The following is a 24,901-nucleotide window of genomic DNA, read 5'->3' as shown; positions in this document are numbered from 1 at the left end:
TCCATTTCATAGAGGAGAATGTGGAAGCCCAGATGGCTAGATGACCACCCAAGGTGACACAGCTGGTAAGGGCCAGGCTGAGGACCCTGTGGCCCACGGCTGGCTGGTCAGAGTGTGAACTCCAGATTCTTGGGCCCGAAGGCTCAGCTTGAGGTGGCTGAAGAGACTCTGGTCCCTGCTCTGCCAGTCACTGGCTGTGTGACCCCAGACAAGTCAGGTCACTTCTCTGACTTGACCTCCTCACCTGTGAAGTGGAGATGACAAGTCCTGTCATAGAGCTATGAGTGTGAGGCTGAAATGAGGCCATATCTGTGAAGTGCTGAGGTGTCCCTGCAGGAGATGGGGCATCTGGGCCTTTCCTTGGGAGGCCCTTCTGGCCCTTGATGCTCTCCCAAGCTCTCAATCCTAGGGTGGGTCTAACTGGTGCTGCCTCCTACTGGAAGCTGCCCCGGTTTTTTAAAGGCCTCAGAAGCACTGAGGATAGATGGTCTGGCTGTAGCTGGGGCTCTGAGGCAGGGTTCAGTGCCTTCTCACCCATCAGAGCACAGGGCTGGGGGGTGGGGCAAGGCAGCCTCTTCCCCTTCCCCAAGGAGGTGTCATTCACACCCCCACCCCTGAGTTCCTAGCAGAGGAGACCACTTTTCTAAGTATGCCTCGTCGTAGTACAGGCTTGGGGACAGGCATGATCCCTGAGTCCCTGGGTCGGGGGGGTGGGGGGACCTAAGGTGTCCACCAGCAGAGAGGGATGAGCAGTGGCTGGATCAGGCAGGCTGGACCGGCCCGGCACTTGGGCACACTCAGCAGACATACCCTGGGCGCAGTAGTGACCAGGGCAGCTCCACTGGTTGAGTCCCTACCCTGAGGGGCTCCCAAGGGTGGGGACTAGAAGGATGCCACAGACATGGACAACCCACCATGTCATTGCCACATGCAAAGAACATCCACGCAGACTAGCAGGCCTTGATGGCTAGAGCCCAGACTCCAGCTGAGGCCAAGCTGAGGACTGGGAGGGAGAGTGGAGAGGGAAGAATAAGCCCCAGAGATCTGGGCCCTGGGGAGTTAGGGACCTTGCTCAGGACCACTCCAGGGCTTGGAGGAGACCTAGAGTGGAGTCCTTTCCTGGGAAGGGAATCTGTTGGAGGTGCGCCACCTGGGAAGGCTTCCTGGAGGAGGAGCGGGCCAGAGGCATAGAAACTGGTGGCAAGGGGCAGTAGGTAAGCTGAGTCCCAGAGGGTGGAACACAGAGAGGGCATCCTTAGACTGACTTCCAGCAAAACCTTCCCACAGAATACGGGCTGCCCTGTCAGGGATATGCACCTTGTCCCTGGGTGTGTGGGTGCAGAGTCTGGGTGACCCCTTAGGGACTCCATTAATGCAGATCATCAGAGCCTCAGGATGGAGGTGTTGGTGCCTGGATCTCCTTTTCCTCATCCTTAAAATGGGAAGACTAATCACATATACCTCACAGAGTGGTCAGAAGGATAAAATAATGCACAATGCTTAGAATAGTGCCTGGTGTGGAGTAAGGCTCAGTTAGCCTCTTCTACTGAGTGAACTGGGATCCAGCCTTGTCTGAGAGCGGCTGAGCCCTGCCCCCTACCTTGCTGCATGACATTCAGCACTGACTTTACCTCTCTGGGCCACCTTTTCTTCATATGTAGCAGGAGGTGACATTTTTGACTTTCTGGAATGGTGTGAAGCCCAAGGTAGGGACTGACCCCACAGCGCTGAGCCTGAAGGTGGGGTTTTCAGCGTTGGCAGCTGGAGTGGGGGGTGGCCTGGAGGCATTGACTTTCACAAATGTGAGAAGTTATTGATTTTTTTTCAGTCCTTTTCAGGAGCCCAACAGGGGAGCCAAGAAGTAAACAGGAGATCTCCAGATCTGCCAGTAGCCATGGGGATGGGAGCCGAGGGGCAAGGGTTGAGGGGCGCAGTCCGGGGAGGCAGGCATTTGAGTTGCAGGAGGAGGCGCTCCCTGCAGGGGGAGCACGTGAGCACAGACCTGCAGAGTGGGGGTCCAGGCTGCTTTGCGGGGAGGACAGGACTTGAAGACCGGGGAGAGGGAGGGCGTGGATGGGCTCTCTGGGCCTGTGTGACTGAAGGTGGTGGGTGTGAGAGGAACAAGGCACTGCTCATCCTCTGCCTTCTGTCCCCCCAGGACATGCGGAAGCATGTGACCATGACCCTGCTGGACACAGAGCAGTCGTATGTGGAGTCACTGCGCACCCTGATGCAGGTGAGGCTTGAGGCTGCCCTGGCCTGGGTCCCTGAGAGCAACCATTCTGAGTCTAGGTGGCTGTCAGACGTGGGAACAAACCCATTTTGTGGACAGGGGACTGAAGTTAGAGAGGAATGACCCTGGGGCATCCCAGTCAGTCCTCCATGGGAGGAAGCCGCCTCCAGGGCAGGAGAGAATGCGGGAGGGGCCTTAATGCTGGTGTGACCGGGGCACCCCAGGGCAGATGCTCCCTCCTCCTACTGTCCTTCCACCTCCCTTGGCAGCCCTGGGTCTGAGCTTGGAGCTGTGAATCCCCTCTGGTTCCCCACCCCCGGCCTTCACTTTATTCACTGACTGGAAAAATATTGGTTGAATGGAATTAAATGTCAGCACCTGCTTTGTGCCAGGCCCTGTTCCAGGTGCAGGAAACACAGGGATGAATAAGAGATAAGCCTCTGCCACAGGAGCCGACAGTCCTGCTGGGGACATAGTTGAGTATATGGGCTCTCAAGGCATCAGGGGGCGCCGGGGAGGTGTGGGGTCAGGGAATTTTCCCTGGAGGAGGTGCTGGCTTCCTCCTACCCTGCCTTCTCAGCAGCAGGAACAGCATGTGCAAAGTCGAGTAAGGAGAGGCCTGGCACTTTCAGGGGTCCATGCGGCCGGCACAGAGCACAAAGGGTCAGTCCTGTGGTGACACTGAGGGAGCCAGCAGAGCTCACGTGGTGGGCGCCCTCGATACCAGGAGGAGGGTTTGGACTCTACCAAGCGCCCTGGAGACTACTGAGAGGCTTTGAGCAGGGGTGGTGTGTAGCCTCCCTCATGCTTTACAAAATCTGACTGCTGGGAAGAGGGGTAGCAGAAGAGGAGCCCAAGGCCACTGAGGTCAGGCAAGGGAGGAGAAGTCACGACCAGGCCAGAGGCTGCAGGGAGGGAGAGTTGGGGACAGACAGTTAGGAAGTGGACTGGTCGGGCCAGGCATGGTAACTGGTTGGCTGTGTGGGACAAGGTGGGGAAGCCCGGGATGATACCTGGGCTCTGGCCTGAGCGATGAAGGCACTAGAGGAGCGCTACCTAGAACAGGTGGGGCGAGAGGGTGAGTTCAGGTTCAGATGCGTGGGTCTAGGAAAGCCCAGGATCTGGGAGGCACTTGTGGGCCTGGGGCCCAGGACAGAAAGCATGGGTCTGTGCTGAAGTGGGCCCTGGCAGTCACAGTTGAGGACAGGTTTGTTCAAGCCACCTGGGCAGAGCAAGAGCAAAGGGTGGAAGGGAGAGCCCTGGAAACATTCAGAGTGTTCATTCATTCACTGCACAAATCCGCAACGAGCACCTTCTGCGTAGCAACGAGCACCTTCTGCGTAGCAGGCAGTGTTCTCTGGGGGGTTCAGCAGTGAGCATGAGTGATAAGGTCCTGTCTCCTGGAGCTCACAGTCTGTGGCAGAGACTGACAGTAACCAGGCAGACCATGCGTGAGGACTAATGGTGATGCAAAAGTGCACGGAGAGTATACTTAGTGTATTTTTCAACCTTAAAAAGGAAGGAAATTCTGACACATGCTACAACAAGTTCTTTGACATTATGCTAAGGGAACTAAGCCAGTCACAAAAGGACAAATACTGAATGATTCCACTTACATGGGGTACCTAGAATGGCCAAATTCATAAAGACGGAAAGTAGAATGGGGTTGCCAGTGGCGGAGGGAAGGGGAAATGGGGAGTTGGTGTTTAATGGGTACAGAGTTTCAGTTGGGAAAGATGAAAAAAAGTTCTGGAGATGAATGGTGGTGATGGTTCCATAACATGAATTTTCTTTCTTTCTTTCCTTCTTTCTTTCCTTCCTTCTTTCTTCTCTTTCTCTCTCTCTTTCCTGGGTTGGGTCTTTGTTGCTGCGTGGGCTTTCTCTAGTTGTGGCGAGCGGGGGCTACTCTTCGGTGCGGTGCATGGGCTTCTCGTTGTGGTGGCTTCTCTTGTTGCGGAGCATGGGCTTTAGGCGCATGGGCTTCAGTAGTTGTGGCACGCAGGCTCAGTAGTTGTGGCACATAGGCTTAGTTGCTCTGTGGCATGTGGGATCTTCCAGGGCCAGGGCTTGAACCCATGTCCCCTGCTTTGGTAGGCGGATTCTTAACCACTGTGCCACCAGGGAAATCCCGACATGAATGTACTTTAATGTGGGCATACTCAACTGTTCACTTAAAAATGATTAAAATGGCAGATTTTATGCTATATATATTTTATCACAAAAATACATTGCTTTTATGTATATATATATTTTAAATGCATAGAGAGACGAGAACACAGACTGGGGGTCTGCCCTGGTGTCAGGGGCCAGAGTGTTGGGTGTTTAGCTGAGACCTGAAGGGTGGGTAGGAGTTAAGTAGGGGGAGAGCCCAGAGGGAGTTGTTCCAGGTGGAGAGCACCGCAGGAACAATGGCTGGGAGGCCAGAGGAAACCTAGAGTAGCTAGGGATGGGGAGGTGGCCAGTGTGGCTGCTGGGCAAGGAGCTGGCCTTTACTGTGAGCACAAGGAAGTCACAGGAGGGCCATAACTGGAATTCCATCTTTAAGAGGTGCCCCTGCCGGCCAGGCAGGAGTAGACATGCAGGGGTCTGAGGGGTCCTTTGTCGTCCCCTAGGTGGGAGTCAAAGGCATGGGAGTCAGACAGTCCAGGGATTGAGTCACTTGCCTCCCTTCTGGGTGATGCTAGCCTAATCACCTCACTCCTCTGAGCCTCTGTGTTTTTGTCTGCAAGATGTAACTAATCATCCCCTTCTCTCAGCGCGAAGATTAAAAGGTGATGGGGCTGGGCGTGCCTCTCTACCTCCGAGTCTCCAGGTTGCAGGGCCGCACACGTGGAGGCTTGCAGGGCCTGCGGGTGGAAGAGCTAAGGGAGGATGGTGCTGAGGACACCAGATTGAGAGTTGGGTGGGGAGGGGTGGAGGTGAGCCAAGACAGTGTCAGCTGAAGCCAGCTGTCACTCGAGGCAGCCGTGGTGTGTTGGAGGGACTGAGGTCCAGCCCGGGGGTGCGGAGCACAGCTCTGGAGCCAGGCCGCCAGTGTTCAAACTTGGCACTACCTCTTGACCAGCCATGTGACCTGGAACAAGTTACATATCCAGTCTCTGCCTCCGTTTCCTTGTCTGTTGAGTGGGAATAATAATAGTACATGTCTCAGGTGCAGATTATGAGATGCATGAATAATTTAGCATACTGCCTGGCAATTCTGCCTGCATGTATGCATGTGTGTGTGAGTGTGTGTATGTAAAATCACCTTTAATCCTTGTATTAACCTTGTGAGGCAGATATTATAATGCTCTTCTTCATCTGAGGAAATGAAGGCTCAAAGAGGTTAAGAAACCTGCCCAGGGTCATCCATCTATTAAGTGGTAACAGACCGTTAAGTCTCTTTGGGCTGCTGTAATAAAAATTCCCTAGACTGGGTGGCTTAAACAAATTGAAATTTATTTCTCATAGTTTTGGAGGCTGGAAGTCCAAGATCAAAGTGCTGGCAGATTCATTGCTGGTGAGGACTGGCTTCCTGGTCTATGGACGGCTGTCTTTTCACTGTCTTCTTCCGTGATGAAAGGGCTGAGGGAGCTCCCTGGAGCCTCTTCTAAAGGGCGCAAATCCCATTCACAAGAGCTTGACCGTCATGACCTGCTTACCTCCCAAAGACCCCACCTCCAAATAACCACCACATCAGGGGTTAGGTTTCAACATACGAATTTTGGGGGGACACATTCAGACCGTAGCAAGTAGTACTAAGAGCTGACATTTATTGAGTGCTTATTAATATGTGTGTGTTACATAAGTTAATTAATATAAACCTCACTATAAACCCCCATTTTACAGATGATAAAACTAAGCACAGAGAAGTAAGGCAAGTTGCTCAGGTTCACAGAGCTGGGAAGTGCCATAGCCTGGGTTGAATCCCTGTCAGTCTCACTCTACGGTGCTCCCTAAGCATAGGTGATACTCAAACTGAGATTGGACTCTACAGCCCCGGTGTTCCCTTCGTACTGACCACTGCCACCCAAATTGATTGGTATTGTTCCCGCATTCCAGGACTTTAAAATGAAGAAAGAAGTTAAATACCAAGGTTAACAGCCAGAAAGAGGTGGGATGTGAACCCAGGTCCCAAGGCTACACCCATTCCTCAGTGTCACCCTCAACCTTGGAGTCTTTCTTCAACTCGCACTTCCTAGCTAACAACCCCTCTTTCCCTGACCAACCCCCTGTCTTATTTCCCACTGCACTTACTACCTTCTGATATACTGTGTGATAATTTTGTTATTTATGGTGCTTATTTTCCACCTCCTTCCACTAAATTGTCAACCTCACAAGCACAGGGACTTTTATCTGCCCACAGATGCAGCCTGTGCTTAGAAGGCTGGACACACAGTAGTTGCTCAATGAGTATGTGCTGAGTGAATGCAGGTGCTGGCTCCTAGCAGGTTCTGCATCGGGTTCCCAGTCACTGTTTATTCTTTCCTTCCACTGTGTGCAGGCTTCTATGTGAGGCGCGCTGGGACCTGGAAGTGAGCAGTTTAGCTCCTGCTGCTTGGGCAACAGACCTTGGCACAGATACGGCCCTGGTTCAGACTAGCCTAGGAGCTGTGAGAGGGAGGGTGCCTGTCTCCTCACCAACCTTTTCAGAATCCCAAACCAGGCGAGAGGATACTGTTGAGCTTTACTTTCTCAAGCTTGTTTTACAACAAGCTAGGTTTTTTAAATGTTTGATATAAAATTTTTTGCAGCATTCCGTATACTTTTTCAAACAGCCTTGTTTCTTTGGCTTGTAGTTACAGTTTAGGCCAGTAGAGGGCAACATCTAAATGAGACAGCAGCCACTGAGCAGGGCTATTCATGCTCAGGAAACGCCACTGAATGCAGATTTGAGGTGAAAAATGGGAGTTTTAGTCACTGATTGACCAGAAGATCTGAAAACTGTGAAAACAGTGTTCAGATAGTGTCAAATAAGCCTTCAGTAACTTTCCATATGCCCCCCCCATACCCTCCCTGCTTTATTTTCCCCACAGCAATTAACGCCTTTTAATTTACCACAGAACTTCCACATGTAGTCGATTCTAAGACACATTCTTCACATTTTACCATCTCTGAAATCCAGGTTCATTCTATAATTGATGGCCTATAATAACTTAATTGGCAGCAAATTTTTTTGAGATAAATAAGATTAATGATGCATCCAAAATAGATAACTAATAAGAATCTGATGTATAAAGAAATTAAATTAAATTTTTAAAAATCAGTTACATAGGACCATGTATTGTCTGATTTCATTTATATGAACCACCCAGAAAAGGCAAATCCATAGAGAGAGTAGATTAGTGGTTGCCAAGGCCTGGAAGGGTTTTAGGGAGTGGGAAGTGAGTGACTGTTAATGGGGATGGGATTTCTTTTGGGAAGATAATGAAAATGTTCTAAAATTGATTGTGGTGTTAGTTGCATAACTGCGAACATACTAAAAACCATTGCACTGTATATTCTAAAAGAGTGACTTGCGTGGAATGTGAATTATAGTTCAATAAAATTGTTTTTCAAAAGAAAAAGATTAATGATGCATCTTAAATTTGATGGAATGTGGTTTTATTTATTTGTTTTATTTGTGTGTTTAATCTGACTAGATTGTATGCTCTATCAGGGCAGGGATTTTGATCTTTCTTGTTCACTGCTGTCTCCCAGTTCTCAGAACAGTGCCTGGCACATAGTAAGTGCTCAAAAAAATAATTGCTGAATTAATGTGTGGGGTCTCCCAGGAGCCCAGTCTTCATGCTTTCCTCACTCCAAGTTCTGTTCATTCACGCATCCAACAGATCTTTCCCAAGACCCCTCACCCCCATCCTGTGCCAGGCCCTGGGTGGCAGAGTGAGGGGCGTGGGAATAGATCTTCCCATCTCCCTCCCAGAGCTCCGAGTCTAATGAGGGAGATCCGGGAGGCAGGGCCGCTGAGCTGCAGGCCCAGTTGATTTTGTGTGTACCTATGCTGGTGGGTTGGGGTGCCATCTCTCTGAGGGAACCTGTACTGACCCTGTGGGTCCCCCAGGGCTATATGCAGCCACTGAAGCAGCCGGAGAACTCCTTGCTATGTGACCCTTCACTGGTGGATGAGATTTTTGACCAGATCCCAGAGCTCCTGGCGCACCATGAGCAGTTCCTGGAGCAAGTGCGGCACTGCGTGCAGACCTGGCATGCCCAGCAGAAGGTGGGAGACCTGCTTGTCCAGTCGGTGAGTGGCCCTGCTGTCCACTGCTATAGCCCCCACAAGCTCTGGCCTCTCCTAGGAGGGGCTGGGTGCTGCCATGGAGCCCTCCACCCCTCCTGGAGACTGACTGATCCCTGATCCAACCCCGGAACTTGACCAGACACTGGTAGTGACCCCAGATCCTGGATTGACCTGAACCTGGACACTGCCCAACCCTAGAGCTTGGCTGGACTCTGGCATGGATCCCAACCCCAACCAGACACTGACCCTGACCTTGGACCCAATCCCAGTTGCTGGCACTGACCTGACCCTAGTCCTGATCCTGAGCTGCCACTGACTGTGACCAGATCTCAAATGGATGCTCTTACTGACCTCAACCCCTACCTTAACCTGAATGTAAACAATTGCCCTGATCCTGACCCTGGACTTGGGCTTGATGTTGACATTGGCCTAGTCTTGACTAGCTCTTTTCTCTATCAGGCATTTTAATAATAATGGCTATTTGGCACTTATTATGTGCTAGGCCTTCTAAATACATTGTACATATCAACAACACTAAGGAGAAAGGTATGATTATTCCCAAGTTTAAAGTTGATGACTCTGGGAATTCCCTGGCGGTCCAGTGGGTAGGACTCTGCACTTTCACTGCCTAGGGTCCGGGTTTGATCCCTGGTCGGGGAAGTAAGATCCTGCAAGCTGTGCGGGGCATGGCCATAAACACCCCACAAAAGACAAACAAACAAAAAATAAAGTTTATGACTCTGCCACGTAGAGGGAGAAAAAGTAACCTGATCAAAGTTAGTAAGTGGTGGAGGATTCACCCCCAAGAAACCTGGTTCCAGCGCCCACGCTGTACCCTACGCCGTCCACCCTTTCACCACGGACAAGACTTGCTTCTGCCTGTGAGCTTTTCAGGATCCTACAATAGTGATTGGGACCTTAGGAAAGGTATTGGCTTCACAGTTCAAAAAGGACTGCAAAAGCAAAACTAATGAACATTCAACTAAATGTTTGTAAAACATAACAAGCCATTTTCTTTAATTGTTAAATTTAGTATTCATTTACATGAATTTAATTCCATTTGAAAAAATTTCAGTTACATTTTGTTATTTTGCCAGAATTCCCAAAAAAGCATGATGATGGATGAGAAATCCTAGTGAGACACAAACTAGATGCTTACTCAGAGCCAAATAATTCAAAAGTAAAATTGTAAAACTCCTTCCAGAAAATTCTACTAGCGGAAAAACACCTTATCTATTTTTATGCAATGTGGGTGTGTTTGCACGTGTTTGTGATGTTGTGGGGTGGACCTTGGGCCTAAGAAGGTCCCTGCTGACCTGCAAATTGATGTGACGAGAACCTTGGCCCGGTGGTGGTGGGACCCCAGCTTGAGTGCTGACGTCTCCAGCCCATCACAACCCTCACTGTCACTGGGTTCATCCCCCTGCCTGATGCTGACCTTGATGCTGACCAAGGACAGCAGTGGAAGCCTATGCTGACGGAGGGGTCAGCATAGGGTGCCCTGTCCCAGGATCGGGGGTGGGGTGGTTTGAGGGGCTGTCTTCCTCCCTGAGCTGCTTCAGCCTCTGCCCTGCAGCACATCTGGGGTAGGGGGACAAGTGGCCTCTATAACCTAGAACCATGGATTTGGAGGCCCAGAGGGGGCCAGAAACAACAACACAGGTCACCTGGTCCATCCGTGGTGTAGCTGAGACAGGAACTAGGGTATCAGAACTTCCAGCCAGGGCTTCTGACCGAGAATATCCACATTTAGCCCAGCCATCAGCCAGCCAGCAGGTATTAGCCACCAGGCAGTGTGTGCCAGCCCTGAGCAGGGCTTTACTAGGAGGGATGGGAGCACCTGTCTCCTTGGAGAGGGAAGACTTGTCTTGGGGGATCAGGGAGGCCTGAGGCCAGGTATAGTTCCAGGCAGAGCCCTTGTCAGGGCAGGGAGTACTTCCTGGAGGCGGCAGAACTGGAGCTCAGCCTTAGGGTGGGTGAGATTTGGGTGGGGGGAAGGACCTTCCTGGTGGAGGGAATTACATGAGCAAAAGCCACGCAGCGGGAAAGAGCCTGTTTCACTCAGAGGACAGTGAGGAGGGAGACCTGCCTGGTTGGACTTGGTGGGGTTGGAGACCAGGGGATGGCAAAGCCCAGTCGGAAGAGAGAGAACCTGGTCTGTGCGCACAGAACACGTCCAGGCACACATATGTACGTGTGCATATGAACACAGATAAGAAACGTGTGTGTGTGTGCACACGCTTAATCACACAGTCACACATATGACATGTACACTTGACACAGGAGCACATGCCCAGTCCCTTAGAGACCATATCATTTCCAGATGGAGAGAAAAGATGTTGGCTCGCGAATCAGTGGAAACCAGGACAGGGTGAGGTGGGGTAGGGGACACCCTGAGGGTCCCCAACCTGCCTCTTCACCCACAGTTCTCCAAGGACGTCCTGGTCAACATCTACTCTGCCTATGTCGATAACTTTCTCAATGCAAAGGACGCCGTGCGTGTGGCTAAGGAGGCGAGGCCCGCCTTTCTCAAGTTCCTGGAGGTACTGGGGCTGGGCAGGGGTGTGGAGGCCACCCTCCGTGGGCCAGCTTTGGGGGCCCCAGGAGCCCCCAGCCTGGGCACCAGAGCCCTACCCTGTGGGTCAGTGTCTGCCCTCGGGCTGAGCTGGAGGGGCTTGCTAGGGACCTGTCCCAGGACATTTCCATCTTTGCATGTCATTCCTCACTTGGGTGCCCATCCACCTGTTTTGGGTTTCAGCAAAGCATGCGTGAGAACAAGGAGAAGCAGGCACTGTCCGACCTCATGATCAAGCCTGTGCAGCGGATCCCACGCTATGAGCTTCTGGTGAAGGTGGGCATGGGGCTGGGTGGGCAGGTGGGCAAAGCCTGGAGGCATGTGGGGATGCAGGGGGCTCTGTGGCCCCCACTTGGTGGAGACACAGGGGTCAGGTAGGAAAGGAAGTCCTCTCTGGAGTCTACTCCCAGTCCCTCCTCTTCCAGCAGTCACTGTGGGGCCCCGGGGCCTGACAGGGGCAGCTAAGCAGAGGTCTGGTGCCCATTCCCACCGCAGGACCTCCTAAAGCACACGCCTGAGGACCACCCGGACCACCCGCTCCTGCTGGACGCGCAGCGCAGCATCAAGCAGGTGGCTGAACGCATCAACAAGGGCGTGCGGAGTGCCGAGGAGGCAGAGCGGCACGCCCGTGTGCTGCAGGAGATCGAGGCCCACGTCGAGGGCATGGAGGACGTGAGCGCCGCCCTGCCCCGCTCCCCCCGTGCCTGGTTCCAGCCTGGAACTGTGGCCGTGTCCACGTCCACAGCAGTGTCTGCAGTGTGTTTGCATCCATCCCTGTCCACATCTGTGTCCTCTCCCGTGTCTGTTTCTGGCCACATATCCTGTGGCCTGACAACACAGCATCAAGAGGGTGGACAAGATGTTGCTTCCACTGACCTGGCCCATGGAGCAGGGCCAAGGGGTCACCGGGGTCTGGGGAGGGGAGGGAGTCATAATGAGCCTTCAAGATGCCTTGTCCCTCCTGCCCCACAGCTCCAGGTCCCTCTGCGGCGGTTCCTGAGGCAGGAGATGGTCATTGAAGTGGTAAGAAGTGTCCCGTTATCTGCCCACCTGTCGCCACCTCCCCGCTTTCTTCACACTTCTGCTCACAGCTTCTGCCCACGGGCCTCCTGCTCTTCCACCCCAGCAGGAGCCCTGGGTCACGTCCCAACTCTGCCTCTGCCTCTGCCTCTGGGCATGCGGGGAGCCCTCCCCCCTCCCTGGGCCTGGCTGTCCCCTTGGGCACAGTGGGCAGGAGGGTGGGCCTCTGGGCCTGAATCCTGCGTCGGTCCCCACAGAAGGCAGTCGGTGGCAAGAAGGACCGGTCCCTCTTCCTGTTCACGGACCTCATCGTCTGCACCACCCTGAAGCGGAAGTCGGGCTCCCTGCGGCGCAGCTCCATGAGCCTGTGAGTGGCTGGGATACGGTCGGGGAGCTCGGGCAGCGGGAGCGGTTGTCCCTCCGTGGGCCCACTCCCCAGCCCTGGCCAGAGCACCCCCTTGGCTCCCCACAGGTACACGGCAGCCAGCGTCATTGACACGGCCAGCAAGTACAAGCTGCTGTGGAAGCTGCCACTGGAAGACGCAGACATCATCAAAGGTGGGGCTGGCTCATGCCTGCCCGGGGTTCTGGGCTTTGGGGGTCTTCCTCTGAGAAGCCTGCCTGGAGGGTTTGCGCTCTGGTCAGGTTGGCTGGCTATCTATCTGCTTTTCTGCTTTCTGGCCTCACTTTCCCATCCTGTTCAAGGGGGCTGGCGTGCAGGATCCGGTTTGTGCCCTGCAGAGCCGGACCAGGGCCTTCCGTGCAGACCACCTTCTGACTGGGCAGGGGCCTGCCACGGGCTAGCAGGTGGACTAGACTGTGGTGGGGCAGGGAGCGCAGACTTACCCGTGGCCTTGATTCAGTGCACAGGCGCATTTAGGCGCTTCATAGTAGATGGTGGCGCACTGTTCTGGGCCCCCAGTTTTGTGCCTGGGGAACAGACTCACTCAGGTCAGTCCAGTCAGAAGGCTGGTTGGAATGATCCTTTTGTTTGGGGCTGAGACTGTTGGGAGCTGAGGCAGCGGCTTCAAAGAACCACTCCTTCGGCTTCAAAGAACCACTCCTCTGGCTGTGTGTGTTCCTATCCCCCCTCCTCCCCCCTCCTCTCCCCCTCCTCCCCCTCCTCTCCCCCTCCTCCCCCCTCCTCTCCCCCTCCTCCCCCTCCTCTCCCCCTCCTCTCCCCCTCCTCCCCCCTCCTCCCCCCTCCTCCCCCTCCTCTCCCCTCCTCCCCCCTCCTCTCCCCCTCCTCCCCCTCCTCTCCCCCTCCTCCCCCCTCCTCTCCCCCTCCTCCCCCCTCCTCCCCCCTCCTCTCCCCCTCCTCCCCCCCTCCTCCCCCCTCCCCCCCCTCCTCCCCCACTCCCCTCTGGGCCAGCTCTCCTCACTGCTGTCGGCTTTCTCTGCCTCCTCCTAACTCTTTGGTCCATCATGGCCTTTTCTGCATTGTGGCCTTTCTCACTCAGCTCTCAGCCCCAGCTGCTCCAGGATGCACAGTTCACCTTCCTGAGTGGGGTGGTGGTTCTGGGATGGCGGTGAGGGCACCTCTGGACCGGCAGGCAGGTCAGGCCCAGACTCTGAGCTCACTTGAGGTGGCCCTCGGGGTGAGGGAGAGGCTCACTCAGCCCCTAGGTGAACCCAGGCCTGCCCCACACAGGCCCCTATGTAGGAAGACAAGCTGATTATTGGTCCAGCACATCTCTTCTCACTAGAGAACAGGCCAGTGGAGAAAATGACTACCTTTAGGTTAGGTGTCCACACCTGGTCCAGTCAGCTGTGGCCAGAGAGGGCCAGGGTCATAGGGGAGAAAGCGTGGCTGCCCAGGTGGGGGAGGGTTCTGGGGGAACAGTTTCCCCTCAGAAGGAGCAGGAGATATCCTCAGCCCTGGCTTGTCTAGTACACTCCACTGCTGTCTACTCAGCCCATTGATGGGCCACTGGTCCAGGGCGTTCGCCCCCAGCCAGGCCTGTAGGGCCAGCTACTTGGCAGTGGTCAGGTACGGGATAGGACCAGAGAATCTAGGTCGTCAGCTCATTGCTCCCTCCTGTGTGGGGGAATTGAGTCCCTGGTCAGCAAATTTGACTGCCAGAGGCTCTGCCTGACCAGCTGACTCCCCTGTGGGAGGCTGTACCACCCAGCACTCCAGCGTCAGCTGGAGACTGCATAACCTGCAGAGCCGTCTGCTGTTTATTCTTTGTGCTCTTCCAGGGAGTTCTCCAAGGGACCGACACCTTGTGCCAGGTGGCTGTGAATCAGGCCCAGTCCCCTGCTCTTGGGCCTGGAGGTTCTGTCCAAGCTGTCCATTAACTTTGGGGTTAATGTTAACCTGAGGTCTTGTGGTTTACAAGCTATCAGTTAGTCAGGCTGTTCCCTGCACCCAACTGCAAGTTGTGAGGGGAGGGGAGGGGAGGAGTGTCTGTCCAAGCCTGACCTTGTCTGTGTCTGGATCTGCCCATGGCCTTCCTCTGTCCCCACTAGGGGCATCCCAAGCCGCCAATCGAGAGAACATCCAGAAAGCTATCAGCCGCCTGGACGAGGACCTGACCACCCTGGGCCAGATGAGCAAGCTCTCTGAGAGCCTCGGTTTCCCCCACCAGGTCTGCGCCTTCTGCCTGAGATTCCCTAACCCAGTCTGAAGGAGAAATAACAGCCTTGTCATTTGCCTGAGGGAGAGGACATCGCTGTCAGTTACCTGAGGGGGAAAATACAGCCTCACCCCATCTGAAGGAAGTCATGTGTTCCAGGCCTGAGGGTGGAGACACAGCTCCATCCCTAGCTGAGGGAGGAGAGAGGGCCCCTCATGTCTATGGGAGGGATCGAGGCTACCTCGTGGTCTCGGGGGAAACAGAGTCCCGTTTTCTGTCTGAGGGAAAAGGCAGATCCCCAGTCCCATCCCCAGGGCAGGGTCAGGCTGTGGGGAGAAGTGAGGCCCTGAGGCCTGGGCCCGCATCCCTGCAGAGCCTGGATGATGCACTGCGGGACCTCTCGGCTGCCATGCACCGGGACTTGTCGGAGAAGCAGGCGCTGTGCTATGCGCTTTCCTTCCCTCCTACCAAGCTGGAGCTGTGCACCACAAGGCCCGAGGGCACCGACTCCTTCATCTTTGAGTTCCCTCACCCTGACGCCCGCCTTGGCTTCGAGCAGGCCTTTGATGAGGCCAAGAGGAAACTGGGTAAGCCAGGGCCCGGGCCAGTGCCCTCCTCCTAGAACCTCCAGGCAGTTGTCTGTGACAGCTGTGACAACCTCCTTGCAGCTGTCTGTGACATCAGGACCCAGAAATCCCAAGACTGCCATGTCCTGTGTTCCAGTCCCTGCTGGTGGGAGGGTGGACTTAGACTTCTGCAGAGAAATATAGGACTTCCCCAGGGCCTCCTTGGCAGGGATTCTGTGGATAAGGTCAGCTTAGGGCAGGGGCCCTATTGTGGGAGTGGATGGCCAGGAAACACACACGCACGCACGCGCGCGCGCGCCTGGATCAGGGAAAGCCGTTGATGGGGGTTCATAGAAAATCCTTACAGACCTGTGGGTCTACCTCTTTCATTGTACAGATGGGAAAATTGAGGCCAAGGGCAAGTAGGACATAACCCACAGCCACCTCATTCTCCCTGGAGAGACCCTGAGAGGCAGGAGAGGAAGGGAGACGGGCAAGGTCAGGACCAGGGTGAGGTGGGTGCTAAGTAGTGTATGTCTGTCCATCTCCACTACAGCCTCCAGCAAAAGCTGTCTAGACCCTGAGTTCCTGAAGGCCATTCCCATCATGAAAACCCGCAGTGGCATGCAGGTGTGTGTATGCACCTGGGTAGGTGGGGGCATGTAGTCTAAGCCAGCATGTGTTCGTGTGTTTTTGTTCTGTGTACAGCATCATGTACATGTCTTGAACATTGCAATGGCTCCCTATGTCTTTGTACAGCTCTCTGCACAAGCACATGGACAGTGCATATGTGTCCCATGTATATGGGTACATTCGTGCACGTATGTATCTGTGCATGTGAACAGAACTATACCATTGATGTGAAAGTGTCTCATTTATGTGTCTGCATACATATGGACAAAAGTTACCATTTTTCACATTTGTTACACACATACATGTATGTGTGATCATATTTGGAGTAGATATATGTGTACACACATATATGAATATATGACACCTAAATCACAGAGGGATGTGTGCATTTGATGTGTAAAGAGTGTCATGTGTGCTCTATGTGTGCACGTGTATGCATAGGGTGTGTTGAAAATCCATACACACCCACGAGGGCCTGGAGAGCAGTGTGGAGTTGGCGGCAGTTCCTTCATTCATCTTCCCCTATCCTTTGGCGCCTTCCGCAGTTCTCATGTGCAGCCCCGACCCTGAGCAGCTGCCCGGAGCCCACGCCCGAGGTGTGGGTGTGCAACAGCGACGGCTACGTGGGCCAGGTGTGCCTGCTGAGCCTGCGCGCCGAGCCTGACGTGGAGGCCTGCATCGCCGTCTGCTCCGCCCGCATCCTCTGCATCGGGGCCGTGCCAGGCCTGCAGCGCCGGTGCCACAGGTGAGGCGCGGGCTGGCCGGGGCCTGGGGACAGGGTCCCCGTCCCCAACACACACTGCGGCCGCTCTGACGTTGTGTGGGCGTGTCCTGGGAATGTGGGCGGGGCCTGGAGGGCATGCCGGCGAGTGTGGCAGAACCTGGCTACTAGCAGCTCTCGTCCCCACCGCTTCGTCTCGCAGGGAGCGGGCTGCGTCTCTGAGGAACCCCCCAGAGACGGCACCCGAGCCCACCGGGCCGGAACTGGACGTCGAGGCGGCAGACGAGGAAGCGGCGACGCTCGCCGAGCCGGGGCCCCAGCCCTGCCTGCACATTTCCATTGCGGGCTCGGGCCTGGAGATGGCACCAGGCCCCCCAGAGGGTGACCCCCGCCCGGAGTTGGTGCCCTTTGACAGTGACTCTGACGATGAGTCTTCGCCCAGCCCCTCAGGGACCCTGCAGAGCCAGGCCAGCCGGTCCACCATCTCCTCTAGCTTTGGCAGTGAGTATCCAGCTGGGGCTGTCAGGCAGGGTGGACTGCCCAGAGCAGGGGGCAGCCCAGCTGTTAGTGATGGGTGAGTAGGGATGGGCATAGGCAAAGGCATGGAATCAAGCCTCAGGATGTTAGCACAGAGAGCACTGGGGGCAGCGGCTATGACACCAAGGATCCAGAGAGCATGGGATAGTCCGGCTGGATCCTGAGGACCCTGGAATGGCCAGTTGAGGAGGATGCAGTAGGAGGGTGGAGTGCTTGGTCCCTCTGTCCGTGGTGGTGGATTGGAGGGGGCCAGGCTAGGACTAGGAGCCTGTAGCGCGGAGCTGTCAGTCAGCAAGGTAACAAGGGCTGAGCTGATGCAGAGGTCTGGGGGTGTGGGGAGAACAATGGTGGGAGGCCCAGAGGCGGGGCACGGCCCAGAAGGGTGCATCGAGGGAAGATTAAGGCCTAGAAAGATACCAGGTCTTGCGCCTGGCAGAGGGGAATGGAGAAAGAGACCTTTGTCTTTTCTCAGATGAGGAGACCCCGAGCTCCAAGGAGGCCACAGCAGAGACCACCAGTTCGGAGGAGGAGCAGGAGCCTGGCTTCCTACCACTGTCCGGCTCCTTTGGGCCTGGCAGTCCCTGCGGCACCAGCCCAATGGATGGGAGAGCCCTTCGCCGGTCCAGCCGTGGCTCCTTCACCCGTGGCAGCCTGGAGGACCTGCTGAGTGTTGACCCTGAGGCCTACCAGAGCTCTGTGTGGCTGGGCACTGAGGATGGCTGGTAGGGACAGAGGAGGTGCCGGGGTCGTGGTGCCAGAACCTGAGGTCCCTGTTTTAGAACTTGTATGGTGTTCTGAAGCAGAAGTAGGAGGGCTTTGGTTCAGACCTCAAGGGTACTGCCAGCCGGGGCTGCCGGAGGGTCTGAAACCCACAGGGAGGCCGTGGGATTTTGGTACCTTGGGTGGGCAGCTGCCAGGAGGAGATCCTGGTGGAGGCAAGTAGGCAAATAGGGGTGACTCCAGGGATTGGTATGCCCAAGCACTTGTCACAGGTACACACCACTGATCCACAGTGTCCACGTGTACCAGTCCTCTGACAGCATCCGTGATCGCAGGAACAGCTTGAAGCTCCAGCACGTGGCCTCTGTGACCTGCATCCTGTAAGGCCCCTGCATGGCTCTTCTGGTTCAGACCCTTCTCAGCTACACATGCAGACCTCCTTCTGCACCCCCGGGTCCCCTTCCCTACTCCTCCTTTCAGTGGCCAGAGGCCTGCCCTAGGCCAACTGTGCCTTTCACACACCGTGTCCTTGTGCAAGTCACTATCTCTTCTTAGACTCAGGTGCCCACCACCTAGAGAACAGGGGGTGGGAGGAGGTGGTCTCTCAGGAACCGTAGCCATTCCATCTGCAATTCCCTGGGCCCAGGTGATCTCCTTCGGCTTCTTGAAACCCTTGATGACTCCTTTTCCTTGCCTAGGTATCTGAATAACCAGGTGTTTGTGTCTCTGGCCAATGGAGAGCTCGTGGTCTACCAAAGAGAAGTAGGTGAGTGCCCACCCCTCCCTCTCCCCGCTGGAGCCCCTTGCTGGTAGTGGATTTCCCTCTTGAGCGAGCTGGGGCCTTGGGGCCAGAGGTGTGACTTTGGGTAACTCCCAGGTCTTCTCTGGGCTTTGGTGTCCTCATTGATAAATGAGGTTATCAGCACCTTATTTCAGGGGAGGGTGAGGCTCAATGCAATACTAGATTGAATTTGCTGTTTTCTTTACCCCACTCCCACTCCAGGCCATTTCTGGGACCCCCAGAACTTCAAATCGGTGACCCTGGGCGCTCAGGGGAGCCCCATCACCAAGATGGTGTCTGTGGGTGGGCGGCTGTGGTGTGGCTGCCAGAACCGAGTCCTTGTCCTGAGTCCTGACACACTGCAGCTGGAGGTACTGGGGATGGCGGTGGGGTTGGGGAATTGGTGCTTGGGGTGAGCCAGGCCCACGAGAGAGGAGATGAGACCACAGGGCCATAAAAAAGCATCCAGCTGAGAGGCCAGGGCTTTCCCCTGACCCCTGTATGAATCTGGGCCAGCCCCTGTTCTTCTCAAATCCTTATTTCCTTTCTAGCTGATGAGGGCTGCAGTAAGTGCCCCATGTACATTAGAATTCTTTATTCCTCCTCCCCGCCCCCAACCCCATTTCTCAACTCAGGCATTGGGGTCTTTGGGGGGTGGACAAAGGTCCTTCCTGATGTCAGTATCCCTTAGCATTACTCTGGCCTTTAGTCCTGATTTGATTTATATATACATTAGAGATTGTCAGCCTGGTAGTATCCAGGGGTAACTAGTTCCCTTGATTTCCCTTTCACTTACCCCATCGTTGGCTAGGCTGGGAGTGTAGAGGCGTAGAGCTGGGTTCAGGCCCAGGTTTGTGGCTGACTTGCTGATGTTCTTGGGCAGGTTCCTTTCCCTTCTAGACTTCAGTTCCCCAGCTGTACAGGGTGAGGCCAGTGACTGCTCTTAAAACGCTTCAAGGGCTTCCCTGGTGGCGCGGTGGTTGAGAGTCCGCCTGCCGATGCAGGGGACACGGGTTCGTGCCCCGATCCCGGAAGATCCCACATGCCGCGGAGCGGCTGGGCCCGCGAGCCATGGCCGCGGAGCCTGTGTGTCCGGAGCCTGTGCTCTGCAACGGGAGAGGCCACAGCAGTGAGAGGCCCGCGTACAGCAAAAAAAAAAAAAAAAAAAAAAAAACGCTTCAAGATTTGAACTTCTCTGATCATTAACTCACTCAAATTTCATGGGGAAAAGGCACTTCCATTTTAATTCCTGAGGTTTCAGTGGGGAGGCTCCAGTGAAACTAAGGTTTGAAAGGTTAATCATCCAGACCAAGGAGCAAGGCTGCCTTTGCTGTCAATCCGGTGGGCTTTCTGGAGAGGTTTGGTGTGAGTTGTAAGGAGGGAGGGATGGGCACTGGTGAAGCACAAGGCAGGGAGGGGCCAGCAAAGGCAGGCCTGTCAGTCACCCATCTGCTCTCTACCCCCGCCCCCCAGCATACATTCTCCGTGGGGCAGGATTCCAGCCGCAGCGTGGCTTGCATGGTGGACTCCAGCCTGGGCGTGTGGGTGACACTGAAAGGTAGTGCCCACGTGTGTCTCTACCATCCAGACACCTTTGAGCAGCTGGCAGAGGTAGATGTCACACCTCCCGTGCACAGGATGCTGGCAGGTACTGACCCCAGTCTACCACTGCCCCTGCCCTTGGAGTCTTTCTGTCCCTGGCATTGAGGAGGCTGAGCCAGGGCCAGGACTCGGCCCGAGCACTGGTCTGTCCCCCACCCCAGGCTCAGACGCCATCATCCGGCAGCACAAGGCTGCCTGCCTGCGGATCACAGCACTGCTGGTGTGTGAAGAGCTGCTGTGGGTGGGCACCAGTGCCGGCGTTGTGCTCACCATGCCCACCTCACCCAGTACTGTCAGCTGCCCTCGGGCGCCTCTCAGCCCTGCTGGCCTAGGCCAGGGACACACTGGCCACGTCCGCTTCTTGGCCGCAGTCCAGCTTCCAGATGGCTTCAACCTGCTCTGCTCAACCCCACCACCTCCCCCAGACACAGGTGGGTCTACACACCCTACCCCAACCCAGGGACCTCGGCTTTGGGTTTAGGACTCCCCACTGTCCCGAGGAAGGAAAAATATGATACAGAGCTGGAAGTGGCATGTATTACAGGAAATAGGCTATAGAAACCCCAAAATAAAATCTATTAGGATAGAGAGAGTGTGTGTGTGTGTGTGTGTGTGTGTGTGTGTGTGTGTAAAATTCTGTCCAGAGAATGTCATGAGAACGAGGGAGTGAACTGCAGGCTAAGAATTAGAATATGGCACAGGAAGGGATATATACAACAGGAAATAAAACAGGACTGGAAATGAGGTATACGGCAGGAAGTAGTCAGGAAGTGATGTGCAGAGCAGGAAATAGAGTGGCAGATAGGCTAGGAAAGGGACCCTGAGGATTAGAAAGTGAAACATGTTAGGAAATGTACATGAAGGAGGTCACAGTTAGCAAAGGCTTGTTTGGCAGGACAGGAAATCATACTCCCAAGAGGTAGTAGCTGTGGCATCAGGAAGCAGGGAAGCCTCGGTAAGGAGTTGTCTGGGTCCAGAGCAGACTTAAGTTGCCTAACTGGGAAAGGGCTGTTGGAAGTGGGAAATGAGTATGAAGAGAGACAGCTTGAGATGGTGCCACCCCCAGTCATCTCCAGGCTAACGGATCCTCCCCTCTGCCCCCCAGGCCCCGAGAAGCTGCCCTCACTGGAGCATCGGGACTCCCCTCGGCACCGAGGCCCTGCCTCGGCCAGGCCTAAAATGCTGGTTATCAGTGGAGGCGACGGCTACGAGGACTTCCGACTCAGCAGTGGGGGCAGCGGCAGCAGCGAGACTGTGGGCCGAGACGACAGCACGAACCACCTCCTCCTGTGGAGGGTGTGACCTTGTCCGTGGTGGCCCAGGACTTGCCCACCCACCTGCCCTCCGCCTGCTTGCCTCTTCCAAGCCCACAGGCAGACCCTGACCAGGAGTGTCTGACCAGGGCCACGCCCCTGCCTGCACGGGCCGCCTCCCATCCTCGTGGAAGCATTCCTGACGGAGCACCTGTGGGCCAGCCGGGCCAGGGCCTTTCCCGGCCCTCTCTCTGGCTGCTCCGGTGCTCCCAGTCATGATGGGGATGGGGAGGGGGGCACGTGGGCTGCCCAGGACCTCTGTCCCTGGAGCTTCTACCAAAGACACGGCTGGGCCTGGGCCCCACAGGGCTGGGGAGGGCCATGTGCAATATTTGGAGGGTTTTCTGGGGGCAGTGGGAGGGCTAGGGGATGGAATCCTTTCCCATGTACAGTATTTATGTTTCTTTTTAGATGTGTATCTTCCCAAGCACTTATTTATGCAGTGACCTGGGGCAGGGAGTGATTTGAGAAAATGACAGAAGAAAAAGAAACGCTATTCCTGCCCTAGGAACCACCCTGGGACCCTAACCAGCCTTCTTGGAGGGACCAGTCCCCCTCTCATTATGTACGCACACACACACACTGCATGTTCGGGGCACTAAAACACTGCCTCTTAACATACACTTTCCACGGCCTCGTCCTGACTGGGCTGCCCTCCAGTATCCAGAGAAAAGGGCCAAGTCCCCTCAGTCATCCAGAACAAGGTGATGACTACGGGAGACAGTGACTCCCATCCGGGGGGGCTCCCCCAGGCCTTGGCATTTCCTTGCTTGTTGGCAGTGCCTTAGTGGTTTCTGAATTTGGGAACACTGACTGGGCCTTGGCCAGGGCTCTCTCCTGGCCTGAGCAGGGAAAGGGCCCTCGCTCTCCTCACAGTTGCCCCCCAGCCCCTGTGTCTCATGCACTGGCACATATGGTCACCTTAGGAGGGTGGACCTAGGAGCCCCCTCACTCTGACCACTGACTCCCTCTCTTCACACCCTCTCCTGCCAGGGGCAGCCCTTCCAGGAAGGATGCCCAAAGCTGAGGGGCTGGACATGGCCTCTTCGGCTGGGAAGGCTACCATGGAGGGCAGCCTCTCCCCTGCCCCCAGACTGCAGGAGCCAGTCTGACCCCAGCCCCCGTGCTTCTTCAGCTGCAGCTCCAAAGTTCTGGTGTCAGTTGGGGTTTGTTTTTGTTCTGTTTGGTTCTGTTTTTGTTTGGGGTGGGTGGGTCATTGCGGTCTTAGACTATGTTTCTCTTGCTACCAAACAGTCATGTATTAACTTCCCTTGGATGATGAAGTTTAAAGAGTCAATAAATAGAAACACCAAATGACTGGTCCCCATCGGCAGCCGTGGAGGCCTCCTGCCAGCAACCTCAGGGCTCCCTAGCTGCGTGGGCCTCCCAACACCCACCCACTTGGGCAGAGGTGGGACTCAGAGACCCAGAAGAGTGCAGAGATGGCAAGGCGGCCACTGACTTGCTGTGCTTTCCCAGGCAGGTCACCGCCTCTGTCTGGGCTGCAGCTTCCTTGTCAGGAAAACCAAGAGTTGTGCTAGTCAGATGCTTTATAACCAGGGCTGCATGTTAGAATCCCTTACAGGTTACATTGTAAACACAAAGCTTAATACATAAATTATTATACTTAATCTAAATACACATTCCCAGGCTCCCCCTAGCTCCTGAGTCAGTGGGTCTTTGATGAGGCTTGGGTATCTGAAGCTGACACATGCTGTAAGGGAAAAACGAGGCGAATGTGAGCCTGTCTACAACTCCAGGAATCGGTGCTCTCCAGCAAAGCTTCATGAGGCTCGGAATCTGACGGAGGCCAAGGTGAGCAGGGGTAGAATCCAAGTCTGTCTGATTTCTGGTCATTAAATGCAGACACAAGGATGTAAAGGCCAACAACATGGGGCCATTCTTTGCAGGGGCAGAGAGCCCTTCCCACCAGGGTACACTGGCAAGGTGCAAGGGGATGACTTCAAGAAAAGGACAGATTGTGCCTCAGTTCTCTTGAACACGTTTCAACATTTTCCAACCTAAACGATTAAGACTTTACAGAAATCAGTTGCTAAGGGGCAGTGCAGGCTTATGCTTTGCACACTGGTGTACACATATCTCGGGTCTGCCAGGCCCCTGATGCCATGGGACATGCATGAAATATCTCCTTGCAGCATCACTACTGGGACAGTCTGGAGGAGGGCATTACAGAAAACACAGATACAGAGTAGAAAGCCACATTCATGTAGAATTTATGAAACAAAGCATAGAAGGAGCACAGGCTTTGAGGCTGAACAGAAACCTCAATTTTGCCACTAACTAGCCATGGGACTTTGGATGAACTATATCCCCTCTGAGTCCCCATTTCCTCATCTGTAAGTCGGGGCTGACAATCCTTTCTCCCACGGGACTCTTGCTTGGTGTGCACAGGTCTTTGGATTGCAAGGAAGAGATTCATTCTGCCCAGAAATAAAAGGGGAGCTAATTAGTGGAGACATGAACTGGAAGCAAATAGCTCTCAGTACAGTGGCCCAGCTATTGCTGCTCCATCTCAAGACCCCTGGCCTCTCCACCTTGAGTCTCTGGTCCCTGCCTCGCCGCCAGCCAGCTGCCGTTCTCTCTGCTTCGCAGCTTCTGCTGCCTTAGGCCCTCTTCCGCCTCTGGATAGACTTCACTTTAAGCGCTGGTTACCCAAGGCTGAATCCTCATCATTTTTCCTCAAGTGCCTTGGTAGGAATGGGCCCAGCCCAGCCCACTGTTCTTAGGAGGTCACATCCCAGGGCACTGGGCAGCCTGTGGAGAGAGAGGTGCACAGCCCTGAACAGGTCAGCTGTGGGCAGGGAGGTCCTGGGACGCACAGTTGTTAGGCAGCCAGCCCAGGGGAGAGCCTGGAAGAACCAGCTCCTCTAAAGCAGTCCTTCTCAATCTTGGCTGTACATTCTAATCACCTGAGGGGCCCAGGCCACATTCCAGACCAATTAAATCAGAATGCTGAGAGTGGGACCCAGGTGTCAGTAATTTTTTTCAGGAAAACAGTTGAAGTATAACATTTGTACAGAAAGGTACTCAAGTCGTTAGTGGGCAGCTAGGTAAGTTTTCATAAACACACCCAGATCAAGAAATAGAACCTTCTGGGACTTCCCTGGCGGTCGAGCAGTTAAGACTCCGCGCTTCCATTGCAGCAGGGGTATCGGGTTCGTTCCCTAGTCAGGGAACTAAAATCCCACATGCCGCGCGGTGCGGCCAAAAAAGAGAACGTTCCACCATGCAAAAGCTCCCCGCGTGCTCCCTCCCAGTCTCCCCTTCTAGGGTAACCCACCCTGGCTTCTGACACCATGGTTTAGTTTTGCTAGTGCGGTGGAGAACCACTGCTTTAAAGGGCACGGCCAGGGACTTTGCCAGCGGTCCAGTGGTTAGGA

General features: G+C 54.8%; 1 protein-coding gene across 2 annotated transcripts in view; it reads left to right on the top strand.

Moving 5' to 3' along the window:
• ARHGEF17 (Rho guanine nucleotide exchange factor 17) overlaps nt 1–22,814 on the top strand; it is a 56,968-nt gene extending 34,154 nt beyond the window's left edge. The window contains exons 2-21 of one of the 2 annotated variants that reach the window (XM_082626563.1): nt 2,159–2,236; nt 8,274–8,456; nt 10,880–10,996; nt 11,212–11,304; nt 11,524–11,700; nt 12,001–12,051; nt 12,306–12,415; nt 12,521–12,606; nt 14,521–14,639; nt 15,001–15,214; nt 15,750–15,823; nt 16,372–16,571; nt 16,750–17,048; nt 17,557–17,806; nt 18,098–18,184; nt 18,503–18,570; nt 18,808–18,956; nt 20,059–20,233; nt 20,349–20,618; nt 21,293–22,814. In XM_082626563.1, coding sequence (XP_082482689.1) covers nt 2,159–2,236; nt 8,274–8,456; nt 10,880–10,996; nt 11,212–11,304; nt 11,524–11,700; nt 12,001–12,051; nt 12,306–12,415; nt 12,521–12,606; nt 14,521–14,639; nt 15,001–15,214; nt 15,750–15,823; nt 16,372–16,571; nt 16,750–17,048; nt 17,557–17,806; nt 18,098–18,184; nt 18,503–18,570; nt 18,808–18,956; nt 20,059–20,233; nt 20,349–20,618; nt 21,293–21,489 — 2,997 coding nt within the window. In that variant the 3' untranslated portion in view covers nt 21,490–22,814. The remainder of the gene's footprint in view (nt 1–2,158; nt 2,237–8,273; nt 8,457–10,879; nt 10,997–11,211; nt 11,305–11,523; nt 11,701–12,000; nt 12,052–12,305; nt 12,416–12,520; nt 12,607–14,520; nt 14,640–15,000; nt 15,215–15,749; nt 15,824–16,371; nt 16,572–16,749; nt 17,049–17,556; nt 17,807–18,097; nt 18,185–18,502; nt 18,571–18,807; nt 18,957–20,058; nt 20,234–20,348; nt 20,619–21,292) is intronic. The other variant, XM_082626564.1, reaches the window with a different exon arrangement.
• Nucleotides 22,815–24,901: the final 2,087 nt, after the last annotated feature.

Source organism: Mesoplodon mirus (genome assembly GCF_964341445.2).
Source record: "Mesoplodon mirus genome assembly, chromosome: 7".
Lineage (NCBI taxonomy): Eukaryota > Metazoa > Chordata > Mammalia > Artiodactyla > Ziphiidae > Mesoplodon > Mesoplodon mirus.
The sequence above is the reverse complement of the archived record's forward strand: the minus strand, read 5'-3'. Positions and strand labels throughout refer to the sequence as shown.